General features: G+C 60.7%; 1 protein-coding gene across 1 annotated transcript in view; it reads left to right on the top strand.

Annotated features, from left to right (window-relative positions):
• The window catches only part of CACNA1I (calcium voltage-gated channel subunit alpha1 I), a 113,499-nt gene extending 104,738 nt beyond the window's left edge, over positions 1-8,761 (top strand). Inside the window, exons 30-37 of the mRNA XM_055328957.1 lie at positions 456-534; positions 1,180-1,301; positions 1,714-2,058; positions 2,272-2,418; positions 2,785-2,907; positions 4,676-4,841; positions 6,305-6,504; positions 7,395-8,761. Coding sequence (XP_055184932.1) covers positions 456-534; positions 1,180-1,301; positions 1,714-2,058; positions 2,272-2,418; positions 2,785-2,907; positions 4,676-4,841; positions 6,305-6,504; positions 7,395-8,060 — 1,848 coding nt within the window. The 3' untranslated portion in view covers positions 8,061-8,761. The remainder of the gene's footprint in view (positions 1-455; positions 535-1,179; positions 1,302-1,713; positions 2,059-2,271; positions 2,419-2,784; positions 2,908-4,675; positions 4,842-6,304; positions 6,505-7,394) is intronic.
• The last annotated feature ends 10,098 nt before the right edge of the window (positions 8,762-18,859 follow it).

Genomic DNA, 18,859 nt, shown 5'->3' with positions numbered 1-18,859 from the left:
AGATCCAGGTGGGCTTTGTGGAGGAGGCAGCACTATCGCTGAGACTGCCTCCCTCCCTCGCTGGGACATTACCTACCACACGTGTGTGGAGGAGTGACTGTATGCGTGGAGTCAGGCTGCTGGGTTTGAATCCCAGTGCTACCACTTAAGTAGCTGTGTGACCTTGGGTAAGTCACTTCACCCCACTCAGTACGCGTCTCTCTCATCTGAAGAATGGGGTAACATGTAGTTCAGAGATCATTGTGCAGAACGAGCGAGCTAATGAGTCTGAAGTGCTTGAAACTGGCGGCTCCCAGGGTAGGATCTACACATATTTTGTTATTCTGTATCCTGTGCTGGGCCTACCTCCCCCACCACACACACCCCAGGGTCTGGGGAGGTCACTGCAAGGTGGCAGCCATGGGCACAGAGCTGCCCCTCAGGCTGCCCCACCCCTGCCCCCTGCTCTCCTACAGGTGGGCAACCTGGGCCTTCTCTTCATGCTGCTCTTCTTTATCTATGCCGCCCTGGGCGTGGAGCTCTTTGGGAAGCTAGGTGAGTGACTCCTGAAGCAGGCCTGGGCTTGGGGCAGGGTGGTGGGGGTGGGGTGGGTGCTGGGTGCTGGGGGAGGGCCTTGACGGAGTGGGGAGGCTTGACCCCGGCAGAGTGTCACATCAGGGTCTTTGTACTGAGGAGATGCCCCTGCTGCAGGCCCGTGAGGGGATGGGGGGGTGACCCTCAGCCATCTACACCTTCCCCCGGGATGGGCAGTAGCTCTAGAGAGACGCTCACCTGGAGCCACCTGCATACCCTAGGCCTGATCCCCAGCTGTCGGACCTCCCGAGATGGCCCCTGTGCTGGTGCCCATCCCGAGGCAGCACCAGCCCAATGAGCAGAGGGGGCAGGGCACAGGCCGAGGGCAGCAGCCCAGGCTGAGCCAGCCCTGCACAGGGTTGGTTTCAGAAAGTGAGCGACCTTGGGGCCTGGCCCTCACCCCTGTGTCCTCTCTCTCAGAACCTGATACATCAATGACTGATATACCAGCTCTTGTGTCCCTCCCTGAGCCTCAGTTTCTCTATCTGTGGGCTGGGCGCCTCCAAGGATTGGGGATCCTAAGATGAGGCCTGGAGGCTCAGGGGCAGGGTGGGCGGGGCAGGGGACTCTGCAGTGGGACGGGGCTGACCTCTTCTCTCCTCTTAGTCTGCAATGACGAGAACCCATGCGAAGGCATGAGCCGGCATGCCACCTTCGAGAACTTTGGCATGGCCTTCCTCACACTCTTCCAGGTCTCCACTGGCGACAACTGGAATGGGATCATGAAGGTACCCGTGGGCAGGCTGGGGAGGGAGCAGTCGGTCTGGGTTCTGGGGGTGAGGGTCCTGACAGCTAGGGCTCTTGGGCCCCCTGCCTGCCCGGCGCCCTGCTGCACACGGGAGGGGACTGCAGGGCACCTGCCTGGGGCTCCGCAGCGCAACAAGGCGGAGAGGAGCCCAGAAAGCGTTCTCTGCCAACCCCTGCCTGCTGCTCTGCGATCAGTGTTCGGATCTAGGGGACACAACTCACCTGGGGCCAGAGGGAACCGGGGGCCCACAGCCCAGGGCGGGGGGCTGCAGGCGGCGCCCCTCCTCGCTGCGGCCCACGCCCTGGGCCTGGGCTGGGCAGGGCGGTGGGGCTCACGGAGGGTGGACATGAGCCCCCCACCGCGGCCCTCACGGACCCTCACCCCTGGGGCAGGACACGTTGCGGGACTGCACCCATGACGAGCGCAGCTGCCTGAGCAGCCTGCAGTTCGTGTCGCCACTGTACTTCGTCAGCTTCGTGCTCACGGCCCAGTTCGTGCTCATCAACGTGGTGGTGGCCGTGCTCATGAAGCACCTGGATGACAGCAACAAGGAGGCCCAGGAGGACGCCGAGATGGATGCCGAGCTGGAGCTCGAGATGGCCCATGGCCTGGGGCCCAGCCCGCGGCCCCCCAGCAGCTCCCCGGGGGCGCCCGGCCGAGGCCCGGGCGGGGCGGGCGGCAGTGGCGGGGGCGACCCCGAGGGCCGTCTGTGCCGGCGCTGCTACTCTCCGGCCCAGGTGGGCAGGGGTGCAGAGGGCGGCACCACGGGGCTGCAGGGGCGCTGGGCCTCCGAGGCCTTGGGCAGAGACCTCGGTGGTTTGGGGCCCTGCCCTGCTCAGCTCCGTTGAAGGGGTGACCCCTGTGCCGAGGGGGTCGGGCCCCGCCCACCCCGCAGTCCCCGGACCCGGCCGATAATCCCGCCTGTCCCCACCCCGTCCCCGTCCGCCTAGGAGAACCTGTGGCTGGACAGCGTCTCTTTAATCATCAAGGACTCCTTGGAGGGGGAGCTGACCATCATTGACAACCTGTCTGGCTCCATCTTCCATCACTACTCCTCGCCGGCCGGCTGTGAGAAGTGTCACCACGACAAGCAAGAGGTAGGGGCAGTCTCGGAGGGAGTTGGTACCTCGTTTGGGGTGGGGGGGGGGCAGCCTGAGGGAAGAGCCTGGGCCAACGTGACCATCACTGTTCAGCTTCGAGGGGACTCTGCGTCTGGGGGCCAGTGGGCCAGCTTTGGAGCTCATAGCCCCCGGCCACCCAACACGGGCCTGGCACTGTGCCGACTGTGACACCCTCGTGTTGTTCTCTCCCCCTGCCCAGACTGGGCCCCCTGTGCATGGTGGCGTGGTGTCCGTACTGGCAGATCTCTGCACCTCTGACCACCTGCCTGTGTCTTTCTGGAGGACCAGGCTGGCCCCATCCCAGCCTCAGGGGTGACATGAAGTGGCCACCTCTCCCTGCAGGTGCAGCTGGCCGAGACGGAGGCCTTCTCCCTGAACTCAGACAAGTCCTCCTCCATCCTGCTGGGTGATGACCTGAGTCTCGAGGATCCCACAGCCTGCCCGGTCGGCCCCAAAGACAGCAGGGTGAGCGGTCCCAGTGGGCGGCTGGGGCTGTCCCTGCAAGCTGACACTGCTTCTTGCAAGTGTGCCGAAATCTGAGCGGCACTTGCTGTGTGGCAGGCCCTCATCTCTTGTTGGTCAGATGAGGGCAGTGGGGCTCAGAGAGGTGGAGTGATTTACCTGAAGTCACACAGCAACAGGCCCAGCCAGGGCCCCCAGGCATGGCATTCTGTGGCCTTAGCTGCTCCTTGTTTCTTTGGATATTTTTTATTCATTTAATGGGGGTTGTCCCAGGCAGGACAAAGTCACCAGTGGTTGGGGTACGGGGGTCGGGTGTGAGGCTGAAGAGAACCGAGAAGAGTCACACCAGATGCAAGCACCTATTGTGTGCCAGGCATTTGTACTCTTGTCTCCCAGCCCTCCCCCCACCTTTTTTAAGATTTTTTAAAAAATTATTTATGAAAGACACACAAAGAGAGGCAGAGACACAGGTAGAGGGAGAAGCAGGCCCCCTGTGGAGATCACGCCCTGAGCCGAAGGCAGACGCTCAACCACTGAGCCACCCAGGTGTCCCTCTCAACTCTTGGCATTAGGGATGATCTGGTCCCATTTAGCACTTGAAATGGGGGGGCTCTGAGGAGCGGAGTGGCTTCCCACCTCACACAGCTGGAATGGCAGAGTAGGGAGGCCAACCCTGGGGCTGGCCCCCAACCTCTACCCCTGAGGCAGGCCGTCTGGGGAGGCCTGGAGGCCGAGAAGGGCCACTGTGTTCATCTTGCAGACTCAGGCAGGAGAGGTGTGCCGCTGGGCTCATGAGCTCAAGGCCAAGCTGTAAGAGGAGCTGTGGAGGGGGTGGGCCCTGCCTGGCCTGAGGTAGGGATGCGGTGGCCCTGCGGAGGACAGCCTCTTTCCCCCAGACTCCCAGGACAGCCTGGGTTTGGCACCACTGTCCCCTGGGGCCATGCTCCATCTGCTCTGTCTTCCAGTCCACTCCCTGCCCTCTCCAGCACCCCCCAACAGCTGGTAGCTCCTGTATACCCCCCTACCCCGCCCAGCCCCTTCCTGCATCTCCCTTCACCCTTGTGCTGCTCTTCCACACAGGATGTTGGAGTGAGCCAGCCACTCCTGGGCCTGGTTGGGCCTCGGCGAGCGTAGTGTGGTATTTATTCTAGACTCGTGGGGGGCGGAGGGGAGGTCCATCTGCCTTGGAAGGGGGCACTGAGGCAGCTTTAGAGGAGCTTGCTGGGTGTAGGGGTCACTGGGCAGCAGGGCTGAGGAAGGGCTGGGTCCAGGGAGTGCCGGAAGGACTGCCAGGCGGCTTCCGGGTGCTAGACCCAAGAAGGAGGGCTTGCTCTCTTCTTCATGGATGCGGAAGCTGAGGCTCGGCAAAGGGAAAGGGCCTGCCCATGCTCACAGGGAGGCCCCTGCAGCCGCTCCACCTGTCTTCTGATGCCTTCACCAGCCTGGACTTGACTTCTGCACTGGGCCCGTGTCTGTATCAGGCACTTGGCTACAGAGACAAGGGAGACCCTTGGGATCTCAGGGCCATGTGAAGAATGAGCAGGAAAACTAGCCTGCCTGGGACACCAGAGCGGGCTTCCTGGAGGCGGGGCCCTTTCACCTGGGTTCTGGAAGATGACCATTGTTGGCCAGGTGGAAGAGGCCAGGAGAAGGCCATCTGGGGCAATGAGAGTGGCCTGAGCAAAGGGCTGTGGGTTAGGCTCACTTTATGGCAGGCTTGTCCTCTGTCCCCCTGTCACTACTCTAACCCATCCACCTCCCTTTCCTGCAGGGTGAGCCAGACACACCTGAGCCCATGCAGGTAGAAGAGGTGAGCGAATGCTTCTTCCCCGTGTCCAACACGCCTGTCTCGTCGGATCCTGAGAACTTCCTGTGGGAGAAGGAGACGGTCCCATCCAATCCCATCCGGTCCTGGCTGAAACAGGAGAGCAGCCGAGGTGAGGGGGGGAGCCCCCCGCCAGCTCCCCACGGCCCCACTCTCTGGCTGCTGCTCCAGAGAGGCAGGCTGGCTGACTGGCTGGTTTCCTTAGTGTCTCTGCCCAAACAATTATATTGAGTCCAGAAAGAACCAGATGGTAACAGACAATAAAAGATGGGGCTCTCAGGTCTGATATAACAATGATGAAAGATCAAGAGCCAGATAATACAGAGAGGTGAGATGATAATCATCTAGCAACCTGGTCTAATGGGAGATTCATGCTGAGCTCCTGGGAGCTGTGGTGAAAAGGGAAACCCGTCACACAGAGCTTTCATTAAGCAGAAGGAAAGCTGCCAAATTATTGCGGTATTTTTCTAGAGCTGAATTTGAGAGGTGTTTAATCCCACAGATCTTCACACAAGGTGATGCTGAACAACAGAAAGCCAGTTGTAAAATGTCCTGAAGTTTATCCTTCGGGCCCATCCTCAGCATCTTGTGTTTGTGCTCTGGGCTTGGCTGGGCTGTGGGCACGAAGACAGAGGACTGAGTTCACTTGTTCCATCCCTCGGGCTCAGCTTCACCTCCAGGCCTCTGAGAGGGTGGTGGGAATCCAGTTCCACAGTACTGGTTGGGGAAGAGGGCAGAGAGATGAGTTCAGCAGTAGAGAGATTCCCCCCCACCCCAAGACCCTGACCTCACCCCAGGTACTTCCTGGGAGGCCTGGCATCGAGCACCTTCCAGGCACTGGAGATGGAGAGACTTTTCCAAGGACTCTCCCTTTAGGGAGGGCCAAGGGCTTGGTGGCTGAGGTGCCAAGACCCCGGACTTCCTGGACCAGAGTCAGGGTGCAGGACCCAAGAGCCATTCTGATCGAAAGCCATCCCCTTTAGCTAAGCATTCATCTGTGTATTCCTTAAGTAATAAGATGACATAGAATAGGAACCCGTCCTCCTCCCTACCTCCTCACCCCCTGCTGGGGACATTCAAGCTATCCAGCCCCCTTGGCCCTATCCCCTCTCTACCCCTAGCAGAGCAGACCACAGGTCCGGCAGCCTTCTATCTGCTCTGCCCATCCAGTGCAGTGCCCACCCTGCTTGCCATCCCGGAGGGGTCCCCAGGTCTGGCTGCACCGTGTGAGGTGTCAGGCCCCAGGGTGGCTAATCATAGCAAGCATCTGCTGTGCCCCTTGTCCTGAGCTGGGAGCCCCACAGCTGCTGCCTGTTCTTATAACCTTCCCTCCACTCTACCCCCTTGAGGTAGGCCTGGGTTCCCTGTTTTGCAGAGGAAGGAACCCAAGGGTCCTTGAGCCTGGGTCCACTGGCTCCAAAAACTTGTCTTTGCCCAGTGGCCAGGAAATCAGAGGGTCTGGCTCAGTATTTCTGGCTTTTGCAATGGAGACACCAACTCTCAGAGAGGGAGACTGACGCATGGTTTCACAGCCATCAGCCTGAGCCCGCTCCCTGCTCTCTTCTGCCTCCCCAGCTGCACCCCCGAGTCCCTTCTCCCCAGATGCCTCCAGCCCGCTTCTGCCCATGCCTGCGGAGTTCTTCCACCCTGCTGTGTCTGCCAGCCAGAAAGGGCAGGACAAGGGTGCTGGCGCTGGGACTCTCCCCAAGATCGCCCTGCAGGGCTCCTGGGCATCCCTGCGGTCACCAAGTGTCAACTGCACCCTCCTCCGGCAGGTACGGGCACCTCCCCGTCTCCAGGAGCTTTCCTGGCGGGGGACATCTGAGTGGGGCCTTGAGGTCCAGGTGGAGATGGACGGGCCAGTCTGGGGGATGGGAGGTCTGGCCTGCAGGGCCAGCTCTACTGCACTGGCCAGGTCTGCCTCCTGGGCATGCAGAAGGCACGGAGCACAGAGCAGAAAGGCCAGCAGAGCCAACAGCCCCACGCGTGGGTGAGGTTCCCTGGGCTCAGGGAGAAGCAGGAGCTGCCCTGGCTCCCACAGTATGGTGGAAGCAGAGCCAGGCCTAGAGCTAGTCCACCTGCTGACCCCAGCTATGTGCCAGGCTGTGTGCCAGGCTCGGAGGCCACAGCAGGCCACAGAATACGAAATCCCCCTCTCGTGGCTTACACGGTATTATTCAGTGTACGCGTTGCAGGGCTGCGAGAGGAGAGATGGTAAGCCAGAACACATGCGTAAAAAGCATGATCTTTGAGAGCGACACATGCTAGGGAGGACACTGCACCAGGAAGGGGCTGTGGGGCAAGCAGTTGGAGGCGCTGGGAAGGCCGTGAGGGGTGAGGTACAGGGGCGTCGGGCAGAGATTTCCAGGCAGCAGTGGCGGGTCTGAGGGGTGGGGTGGAGGGTGGGGAGAGTGAGGGGGAGCATGGTGGGTAGAAAGGTCCCGGAGGCTGGAATGGGGTCCTCAGGCCAGCGTGGGTGCGCTTGAGTTAGTGGCCCCGGGCTGCGGCCGGAGGCGGGAGGGCGAGGTGGGGCGGGGAGCCCGCCGGCTGCCAGCAACCCCGGGGTGCGGTGCGGTGCGGTGCGGTGCGGGGAGCGCGGAGGGGCCGGGCAGCGCCCCCCAGCAGCGGCCTGCAGCCCCGCCTCCCCCGCCCCGCCCCGCCGCAGGCCACAGGGAGCGACACGTCGCTGGAGGCCAGCCGCAGCAGCTCGGCCGGCAGCCTGCAGACCACGCTGGAGGACAGCCTGACCCTGAGCGACAGCCCCCGGCGCGCCCTGGGGCCGCCCGCCGCCGCCGCCGCCGCCGCCCCCCGGGGCCCCCGGGCCGGCCCGTCGCCCGCCGCCCGCCGCCCCAGCCTGCGGGGCCGCGGCCCGTTCAGCCTGCGGGGCCTGCGCGCGCACCAGCGCAGCCACAGCAGCGGCGGCTCCACCAGCCCGGGCTGCACGCGGCGCGACTCCATGGACGCGTCGGACGAGGAGGGCGCGGGCGGCCGCGGCGGCGCGGGCGGGGAGCCCTCGGAGGCGCTCAGCAGCCTGTCGCTCACGGCCCTGTTCGCGCCGCCGCCGCCGCCGCCGGGGCTCCCGGGCGCGCGCCGCTCCAGCAGCACCAGCAGCCTGGCCGCCGCGCCCGCGCCCCGCGCCCCCGCCCCGCCCCGCGGCCCGGCCCCGAGCCCCTCCTCGTCCTGGGCGCCGGAGCGCAGCAAGGCGGCGGCGGCGGCGGCGGCGGCGGCCCCGACGGCGGCCCCGACGGCGGCCCCGGCGGCCTCCCCCGAGCCGCAGCCCGGCCCGGGGCAGCGGCAGGCGGGGGCCGCGGCGGGCAAGCGGAAGAGATGAAGGCCGCGGGGCGGGGCGGGGGCGCGCCCCGTCTCACCTTGTCTTACCTCAGGGGCCGGGGGCGCACCCCGGGGTCGCGCAGGGGCCGGGCCAGGCCGCCGAGAGGGGGGCCCTGGCGGGCCCGGGTGAGCCGAGCCCCCGCCGCGGCCCTGCCCGTGCACACGCGCGCGCACACACATATATATATGCATATAGAGAGAGAGACAGACATATATATTTATTTATTTTTTTTACCGAGAGCTTATGATTTCCAGAAAGTGCTAAAGTTGGGGGCGGGGGTGCGGGCGCGGGCCGGCCGCCAGGCAGGGCTTTTGCCCGACGCTGAAGGACCCGGGCCGACCTACCCCAGGGCAGGTGGTCCCGCGGGCGTGTCAGCAGCCGAGCTCTTTGGTACGTCCCCTGGGCTGGGAGCAGCGGAGGAGATGCTCTCAGGCCTCTGAAGTTCCCGTGGCTGGGGAGACAGGCTCCCAAGAGGTGAAATTCAGGGTGCGTTCTTTTCTTTTCCTTTAACGAAGAAACGCCGCTAAGATCCCCCGCCCCCACGTATCGGGGTGTCTGTCTTGTTCCTGACTGTCTAGTTGTTGTGAGCAGTCTTTTGTAGATGCCCCAGAGCACACTCTTAGTCAACCAGTTAGATGTATTTCTTTAGAAAAATCAGAGGTGAATAGTCGTAATTTCTTAGGGCAGGGGTGGGGGGTGGAGGGCAGCTGGGAGTGGCTGGGCAGGGGGCTCAGCCAGGGGGCAGGGCACCTCCAGGGGTGGGGGTCTGCTGTGGCTCTGCCCCCCCAGGAAGACCGAGGGTGGGCATGGAGGCAGCAGGAAAGAGGAGGGGTAGAGGGTACAGAGCAGGGCGGGAGATGCCTGGAAATCAGGAGGGCCCATGGTCTGTGCCGGCCGATGCCCTGCGGGCGCCCTGGGCTAATGCAGCCAGCGGTGGCCGGTGGCCGTTTCTTACCATCTTTTATTCTCCAGGTGGACCCTGAGCCAGGAGGTCATGCCCCCCCAACCCCCCGGGCCCCCAGGCATCTCTGCCCCCTCCAGTGGAGTTCAGGGGAAGGAGTTCAGGGAAGGGGGACCTGACAGGATTGTAAGCAGGGGTGGGGGCACCTGCTAGCCCTGGGACCAGCCTCACTCCCCTGCCCCCCATCATTTTCACAGGCTGCGGATCAGGTTTCACTCTAGCCATGCTTCCCAAGTGGGTGCACAGATGACTCTTTTTTATTTGAAAAGTTATGCATCCCCCCCCCCCCAAGTATTTATTAGGAAATAAACAGTCCATTGAGCCCATGACTTCACAGACATTGCTTAGGTCAAGGGTAAGTTTTCAGAAGTGATTGGATTTAAGGTCACCTTAAAGAAGACGATTGGGAATGTGGTGGTACAGGTGGTCTGCAGACAGGCAGCGCCCTGGGGCGGGAAAGGCTGCGAGTTTGGGAGACGCTACACTTCCAGCAATAACCAGGCCCTTTGCCTTTGTGGGACCTCCTCGGAGATGGCCCAGGTGCAGGGACCTGGTCCTCGTTCCCAAACCCTGACCTTACAGAACTTGCCTTCAGGTCAGGCTGGCAAGTGGAACCGGGTGGTTGGCTGCTTGGATGGGCTCCGGGTGTCTTCTGGGTGCTTGGGGCCTGGGCACTGCTGCAGAGGGAGGAGGCAGCGAGGGACGCAGGCTTGGTGGTCTGCTGAGCCCTGCCCTTAGGAGCTGGTGCGGGGGTGGGGGAGGGTGGGCAGGCCCACTTCCCACACGAGGAAATTGAGCCCTGGAGAGGTTAAGGTGGCCGGCGGCCCAGGATCCCTCAGTGCCCTGGCAGCAGAGTCTGCAGTCCAGCAGGGGGCCAGAACCTGATTATGTGGGATGTGGAAAAGTGCACCCAGCGGTCAAAAGGCGTGGGTTCAGAAGGCAAAACCTGCCTGGTGGTCTCTGCTGGCACCACAGCTGGGCCAGCATGTGGCCAGACCCGCATCAGCCCTTGAACCTCGGGAGCTTGGCTCTCCTCCCCTAGAAGTGGGGTGGTGGGCCCCTGGGAGGATACCAGGTGATCCCTGAGCACTGAACCCCCTCCCAGAATGCAGCCTCGGTGGGGGGGCTGTTGGGGAGCAGGTAGGCCTGGGGTCGCGTCCTCCTTGGCCCCAGCCCACCTTGTGCTGCTTCCCTTACCATGTTGGGTTGTGACAGGGGTGCTCATCCGGGGAAGAAGAGGGCGTAGGGAGCTCTGTCTCTTCCTCCCTCCCCACACATGCACATGAGGTGTGCACGTCAGCGAGTTCCTGGAGGGACATGAGTGCTGGAACTCCGGAGGGGAACGTGGGACCTGGAAAGACCAAGTAGAGGAGGATTGGGGCTCAAGGGGTTGGCCTCTGACACCTGTCAACAGCGTCCATTTTAATGCGTCGTCTTTAATCTGCGTGGCAGCGCTGAGCGGTGTGCCCTGCTGTTCCACACACGGACCAGGGAAGTGACTTTCCCGGCATCACCAGGTGATAAGTGGCTGGGCAGGGAACGCATCCTGGTGTGTCCCACATGAAGCCATCCCCTTACGCTGAACCTGTGTCCCCGGATGAGCAGACACATGGGGAGGACAGGCTAGGCAAAGGGACTGGCCCAAGCAGAGCCGACAGGCTAGAGCAGGGTGTGTCTAGCGGTGGGGAATAGCTGAAGGGAGAGGCTTGCTTGGGGGTGCGCTGGGGGGCTGTGGTCGTGGGAGGTGGGGCGTATTCCTGGAGGGCTCCGGATGCTGTTCCCAGGCCCTTGGCTTTGTTTCTGGGAGCAGAAACAGGAGTTAGGGGGTCAGGGGAGCTGTGACTGGCTGGTTCGGACAAGCCAGAATAGATAAGGGTTGGGTGAGTGGCCCCTCCGCCCTCCTGATCCTGGGACCTGTTCATCACAAAAGCACAAACTTACCCTAACTCACACAGATCTGGCCCCAGCGAGAGTGGGGAACTTGGTGCCCGATACCCCAAGCCATCTGTTTGCGGGGCTGTACGGAGTGGTGGCTGCAGGCACCGTGGCATCTGCACAGATGGACCTGTAACCTGCCGGGGCCAAACCCTCTTCCTGTCCCCTGCCCGGCCTTCTTTGCACCTGGCAGCCCCCTAAAGAATGAAGTGGGCACAGTGTCAGCCTGTCGGCCCGTCTTCCCCCCCAGATCCTTCCCGTAGAGCCTTTTGTTTCCAGGGCCACCTCCGGCCCTCTTTGCTGCGCTGTGTAAGGGCTTGGGGTCTTAGAAGCCGCTCTTTAGCCCAGATACACATACTCTTTTTGTCCTCGTGCAATAATCAGTGTTCCTGGCGGAGCCTGGGCTTAGCTGGGGCCTGGGGGCCTTCCTCCTCCAGGAAGCCCTCAGCCTGGCCCTGCCGCCGTGACTACCGCACTCTGAGTGGCTGTACAGTTTCTATGGTGTGAATGAACTTCCCTCCTAGTTGCTGACGGCACTGGTCCCTGCTGGCCCAGATGGCCCGGGCATAGAGAAACCAAGTGGCAGCTGCCACCATGTTGTTTTGAATAAAAACCCAGAAGCCTATTTCAGAAAATTTCCATGTGCCTGTGCTGTTCTTTCTTTTGCACAATGGGTGCCGAACTGGGGGCTTCCCCGGGGTGGGCTGGTGATAGGTTCTCTGTTATGTTCCAGCTATGGGGCTTGGGTGTCTGGGACCTAGATTAAAGCCCCAGGGAAGAGTCCTCTCACAGCTGGGGTCTGCTGGGCTGGGGGAGGCAGAGCCTGGCTCTCACGTTCTGGTGCTGTAGCTAAGATGCTGGAACTGTGTTGGAGGGTCACACGGGAGTAATAGTCTATTTACCTTTTGCACTGTTAACAGAATTCCTATTATGAGTATTATTAGGATTCTCTTGGCTGCGAAGGACAAAAACCCAACTTGAATGAGCTTAAGAATATAAGAAAAAAAGAGCCAGAGAGATGAGAGAGAGAAGGAAAAGAGAGGAAAGAAGGAAACAACTTAGTGGGTTTTTTTTAAGATTTTATTTATTCATGAGAGAGAGAGAGAGAGAAAGAGAGAGAGAAGCAGAGACACAGTAAGAGGGAGAAGCAGGCTCCCCGCAGGGAACCCGATGCGGGACTCGATCCCAGGACCCCGAGATCATGACCTGAGCCAGAGGCAGATGCTCAGCCACTGAACTACCCAGGTGCCCAACTTAGTGGTTCAAGTAGCTAAAAACCCCAGAGGTGGTGTTGGCTTCAGGTGCAGTTGTATCAAGGGCTCCAGCTATGTTCCTAGGACACAGTCTCCGCCTCCTGGATCTGCTTCCTTCTACATTTGCTCCCCTCCTCTCCTAGTGGCCACCAGCAGCCCAGGCCTGGGGCCTGCATACCCATCCCCAGGTGAATGAAAGCTTCTCTACCTGGTGGTCTGGCAAGGTCCATGGACTCTCATCAGTTGACTTGGGCGTGTGCCATGGAGATGCTCTGATTGGCCAGGCCTGAACTCTGGGATCCAGGGATGGGGGTGACGCACCTGCCTAAGAGCAGGAAAGGGACAAACTGCCCGAGAATGATTGCTGTGCACTTGCTGGGAGGAGGGAATACGTCAGGCCTGGCGCTTTGTCCCTGGGGAGGGCAGCTGTCACTGCTGTCCTCCTAGGTGAGCCAAGAGGCCCAGAGAGGTCCAGACATCAACAGACTGTGAGAGCAGAACAGCCAAGCTGATGGCCAGAGGGCCTCCCTGTCCCCACCAGGCTCGTCGGGCCTCTTGTCCCCCTTATGTGGCCTTTTTCTGCTCCTCAGGGACATGGCCAGACAGGGATGGGGGACATCAAGATGGGGTATGACCTCCAGTGCAGGACCTCCATTGCAGAGGCCCCGCCCACTCTGGAGGACTGGGTGAGCTGAGGCCACGCTTTGTCCTCTCACCCCCATGCTCCCTGTTTTTGCCTTGTGACCCCCTTCTGGTGGCTGCTGCTGCTCTTGGAACTGATAGAGAAATGACCATCCAGGGTCCTCAGAGGGACCGGGATGCTGTGTTCCAGGCTGACTGCCAGCCCTCACAGAGCACTGGGCTTTCCTGCTCTGGGGGCCTCAGGGGACATCTCAGCGGCCTTTTTATCGGGCATCTGCCTCCTTGCAGACAAAGCAGTGGGGCGCAGGGAGCGAGGGCACACCAGGAGGCTCATGCATGCATGCGGCCTGCACACCTGAGCACAGGCACCCACATCTGCTACGGTGCCTGAGTCTGTGAGAGCAGACCCGGCTCCAGCTCCTGGGCTGCCTGCCTTCATCCAGATGGGGATCTCACCCTCATTTTCATGTGAGAAAGCTGGGCCGGCGGACCCCTACTGAGCAGGCCAGGGCCCACGCCTCTGGACCGCAGGACCCTGGGCCAGCCAGCTCCCCACCCTGAGCCTCATTCCTCACCTGTGAGGCTTGGCTTAACCTCCCAGCTGGGGCTCTTGGGCCAAGAGGTCCCCCTGGAGCCCCAGCTCCTGGGGAGGCCCCTGGTTCCAGCCCCTGCTCTCCCAGCCCCTTGAGACAGTGCTCCTGGATTTCCCCACCTGGCACCTCAGGCTCCGTGTGTCCCAAATCCCAAGATGGCCTTCCCGAATCACCCAGGCCCCTGCCAATAACCAGGGCACCGGCCTGGACTCCTCACTCTGCATTGGGCTGCCTTTCCACCTGCCGTGACCTCTCCGGAGCACCTTTCCTCCTCTCCCCACTCTGCTGCCTGCTAAGTCTCATCGTTGGGGGTGACCCTGCATGGTCACAGACCTCCCAGGGCCAGGACCAGCTCCATAGCCCCCAGCAGCCAGCACCATGTTCCCACCAGGCCCAGGGGACCCCTCACTTCTCCACGGCTCTGGGCCACCCATGAGATCAAGTCCTGACCCCTCGGTGGGCAGACCCCCATCACCGCCGCTCCCCTTCCAGTCTTCACTCCTGTGGTCCCCGTCCTCCTCCCGCCACCGCCTCCCTGTTCTGGGACGCTTGCAGCCAGACCTGCCCTTGCCTGTCCTTTCCCAGGCCTTTTCCTCCCTCTGAGGGCCACACCCCTACCCACAGCCCAAGGCCTCTCTGCTTGTCACCTTGCCCCTCTGCCTGCCAGAGGAAGGGCCCAGGTCTGGGTCAAGAGAGACAGGTGTGCAGGGCCCCCTGCTCAGCGACAGACCAGAGGCCTCAGCACGCTCTGCTTCATTCCCTCCACTAATACTTGTGAGGATGAGGAGGTGACTAACAGTAGCTGGTGGGTCCTGAGCAGCTGGGTGCTGGGGCCACAGGGGAGAGCCCAGTGTGGCCCTGCCTGCGGTTCCTTCCACGTGGGCCCCATCCACTGTGCCCAGGCCCCACTGCTGGGGTGACCAGTGTCGGGGACACAGGCCTCATGGTGGTCACCCCTCGGCTGAGCGGTGTACTCTTTCTGTCCCAACTCTGTCTCAACACTGCCTTGGCCCTGAACACCTGAGCCTGCACCCCATGTTCTATAGGACCAGGCCCACCTGCTAGCCTCACCTGTTCCCTTTCTCCCCCTCCCCCGGCTAAATCTTACTTTTCCCTTCAAGTCTCATCTCAAATGACACTTCTTCCAGGAAGCCTCCCCAACTGCTCCATGGCTTTGTCTGTTTCCTGACTGAGTCCCAACCCTGAAGATGGGGACCATAGCCCCTCCTGCCAGCCCAGAGCTTGGTGCCAGGCTGAGCCTCAGCAAATGTCAGCTACGTGCCTGAGTTTTGGAAACAGAAGAGATTCTGAGGACCAGTTAAACCCTTTCCTCATTTCTCTACGAGAGGAAACTGAGGCCCAGAGAGAAAGAACCGTGTGCTCTGGGTCACACAGGGAGGCCGTGCCAGGGATGACTGTCACCTGTAGGGCCCTGGTTCCCTCTAGAACTGCTGGGGCCACAGGGAGCGGAGCCCTGCTTTGTTTTCCTCTCCCTTACCCGTTAATAATGGGATTAAAGCGAATTGCTGCCAAGGAGACAGACTGACTTTAAAAAACAACAACCCAAGAACACTGAAACAGAATGAGAAACTTCAGCCATCAGCACTTTTTACTTAGACCTGAATTCATGAATTTTAACCAAATAAGCACTGGCACGTGAGGTATTAATGTATGTCCCATTATGCAAAACCACTATTATGGCTGTAATGAAAATTAGATTCTGACTCGGTGGTGGCGTTCCAGGAGGGAGGCTTCCTCTGGTTTCCAGCGCTGTGACCTCGGATTGCCGTTGCCATGGTAACGTGGCTGCCTCCGGGACTGTGTGGACAGGAGGCTGGTCCTGTGGGGAAGGGCAGCTGACAAGGCTGGGCTGGCCTGGTTCGGACCTGCGGACCCCATATGTGGGCCAGGCCAGGGGCAGCTCTGTTTCCTGGCCCCGCTGCTGGGGGCCCTGAACACCTGCCTGCACACCTGCGCACAGAGGCAGCCCCGAGCCTCGGAGGACGGTGGACAAGTCTCCAGGGGGAGGTGGTAGGATGGGCCAAAACAGCAAACCCACAGTGCCCCCGGGCCACCCACATCCTTCTTGACTGTCCCTCCAGGGAGACATCCCTTCCATCCTTCAAAAAGTATTTGCTGAGCACCTAGTACGTGCTAGGCCTGTGCCAGGTGCTGGGAAGTAATGACAGGTCCCGGCCCCTGTGAGCCTGCATCTCAGCGTGGGGACATAGAATCAAGGGCAAGCAGACGCACCAGTGAAGCTGTTTCACAGCCCTGCCAGTGCCAGGATGGCAATGGAGCAGGTGATGAGGGTGACAGGGAGTGACTGGGGGAGGGGGAGGGTCCTTCCCCCGGGGTGGTCAGGGACGGGCCTCTTGGGAAAGAGTCCAGTGAGCCATGGCCCAAAGGAGGAGGGGGAGACAGCCACGCAGAGGCATCAGGGACCCTTCGGACAGTAGGGTGGCCGGATAAAAGAGGACGCACAGTTAAATTTGAGTTTCACAGTTAAATTTTGAACTGTGAATAATATTTTAGTGAAAGTGTGCAATACTAGGGACGTGCTTACACTAAAAAGTAATCTGTTGCTTATCTGAAATTTGAATTCTTATTTGCTAAATCTCGCAGGCTGATCAGAGAGGGGAAAGGACTCATGGGGGGCCACAGGCAGAAGAGGTGGGCTGCACGCTGGCCATACGCCTGCCCTGGTCACCCTGGAAGGCTGCTCACAGTCTCCCTGCCACTTTTGACCCTAGATCCCCTCTGACTCTGAGCCGGGAAATGCCCTGTGATCCCGTCTCTGTCTGCCCCACCCACATGAGGACCCCTGGGTGCTCTGGGCCTCAGCCACCCATTCAGCTTCCTTTTTTTTTTTTTAAAGATTTTATTTATTTATTCATCAGAGACATAGAGAGAGAGAGAGGCAGAGACACAGGTGGGAGGAGGAGCAAGCTCCACGCAGGGAGCCCAACGCGGGACTCGATCCCAGATCTCCAGGATCACACCCTGGGCCAAAGGCAGGTGCTAAACCGCTGAGCCACCCCGGCTGCCCCCCACTCAGCTTCCTATCGGGTCCCCCTCACTCCGGCCTCCCACCCTGGGCTCCGTGGGCCTCAGCCCACAGGCCCCAACTCGGGCGTTGCCACGTCAGGAAACTTCCTGCCAGCCCGGGCCGTCCCCATGCTCAGCTGACTCTCCCTCAGCTCCTCACTGGGCTTCTAAATTTGCCATGTGTATTTTTGTATTGTGGCAAAATGCATATGAAACTTAACCATTGTGACCATGTTTGAGTTGACACTGAGTGGCATTCCCACACACGATGCTGTGCCACTGTCACCACCACCCATCTCCAAAATGTTTCCTTTTCCCAGACGGAAGGTATCCCCTGCAAACAGCAGCTCCCCGGCCCTCCCCCCACAGGTTCTGTCTCCATGACCCTGATGCCTCCGGGGACCTCATGTACGTGAAATCACGGGGGTCAGGCCCAAAGTCCCTCCTTTTGCAACTGGCTTACCTCACGGAGCAGCACGTCCTCAAGGTTCACCCACGGGGAACCACGTGTCAGTTCCCTTCTGGGTCGGTGTCCTCCTGGTTTTCGGCTGAGGGATCATGGAATCACTGCCCCACCAGGTTCTGGTTCTTTTTTTTTTTTTTTTAAGATTTATTTATTTACTTATTAATGATATATATATATATATATATATATATATATATATATATAGAGAGAGAGAGAGAGAGAGAGAGAGAGAGAGAGGCAGAGACACAGGCAGAGGGAGAAGCAGGCTCCATACCAGGAGCCCGATGTGGGACTCGATCCCGGGACTCCAGGATCGCGCCCTGGGCCGAAGGCAGGCGCTAAACCACTGAGCCACCCAGGGATCCCGGTTCTGGTTCTTTGTTGAGGGACACCTGGGGTGTTTCAGCTGCCAGGAGTCGGGCTGCGCACTCACGGGTGCGGACGTCTGCTCAAGTCCCTGCTGTCAGTGTCTGGTGCGGCCAGGAGCAGCTTTGCTGCACCACATGGTGGCCCCCGCCCGGTGTATGCGGAGCACCCCGCTTATCCTGCAGCCCCGCACTGCTTTATACCCGCACAGCTCCTCGCCGGGTCGAGAGCCGGGTGAAGACTAAGAGAGCTCACGGGAGCTCATCCATGGGCCTCCTTCCCCACTTGCCCTTCCCCTCCCTGTCCTTTTGGCACCCTCTTGCCTCTTGCCTCAGAGGGCCTGTGTGGCCTTCCCTGCTGGTCCTCAAGACGTCCCGGCTTTTATTTCCAAAAACCCAAAGGGGAGCTTGGTAAGTTTTCCAGGAGGGAGGAAGACAGAGGGGGAAGGGTGAGGCCTGCCCAGCCCCTCCAGCAGCTGAGCCCCAAATCCACTTGGGTGGGGCCTGGGGCTGTGGTCTGACCCCAACAGGAGTGGCCGTGGGGGGCATCTTTCTGGCCAAGAACCATGGGTCTGGACGACTCGAACCTGCAGGGCCTGCAGGCTCCAGGGGCAGAGGATCAGCCAGAGGCAAGCCCTGGGCATGGGGGACAGCCCCAGAATGACTGAGCAGATTCTGGGAGAGCAGAGAAGTGGTATTTCAGGCCTCTGAGCTCCTGGGCCAAGGTGCCTCCCTCCACACCCATTGCACCCACGCGTCCATCCGGAGGTGGGAAGCTGTGCCCTCTTCCCAGGGCATCAGGTCTGAGCTCCTCCTGCTCAGCTGCCTGGGGACCCCGAGCCAGCTTCTGCTGCCCGTGAGGTCTCCTTATCTTCGGGCCAAGATGTAAGCACCCAGAGGATGCGGCAGCAGGTGCCGGTGCTGGAGGGAGGTCTCCCCCAGGTGCTGCTGCTGGTGCTTTCTGTCCACTTCGTGTCAGCTTCTTCCTGCCCTTGGTCCCAGTCTTCTGTGCCGTTTGCTACTCCCTCTCTGTCCATCTGTCCATCTGTCGCTCTAGCTGGTCCTCTGGTTCTCTGTTGCTTTCCCTGGCCATTTCCCACATATTCACAATAGCAGCAGGCACACCTTGGACCAGGGCCCCAGTCCAGGCTCTCCTCACCCTGATGGTCCCGAGGAGGGAGCCTATTCTCTCTAGTGAGGCCAGGGGGCAAGTTACAGTCTGGACCTGGCTCTGAGTTCTTTGTCCTCACACCATACATTTGGGTTTTGCCTACTGTGTGTCCTGTGAAGGTAAGGGCACTCAGGACAAGAGTCCTTCCTGCCATTGGCTCACTGAGTGACCATGGCCCAGAGTCACCCTCCCTGGGCAAATGAGGGGACAGCCTCCATGCTGGTGCTGAAAATGACTGGTAGTCTCCTGGACAAATAGAGCCCTCAGGACTTGCCAGCTAAAAGTAGAAGGAGGGGAGCTCCTCCTCCCAACCCCAGGGCACCCCAGGTCAGGATGTTCCCCATAAGCACTTCTTCCTGGGAGGA

This window comes from Nyctereutes procyonoides, unplaced genomic scaffold (genome assembly GCF_905146905.1).
Source record: "Nyctereutes procyonoides isolate TBG_1078 unplaced genomic scaffold, NYPRO_anot_genome, whole genome shotgun sequence".
Taxonomy (NCBI): Eukaryota; Metazoa; Chordata; class Mammalia; order Carnivora; family Canidae; genus Nyctereutes; species Nyctereutes procyonoides.
This window is presented reverse-complemented; position numbering and strand designations above follow the sequence as displayed.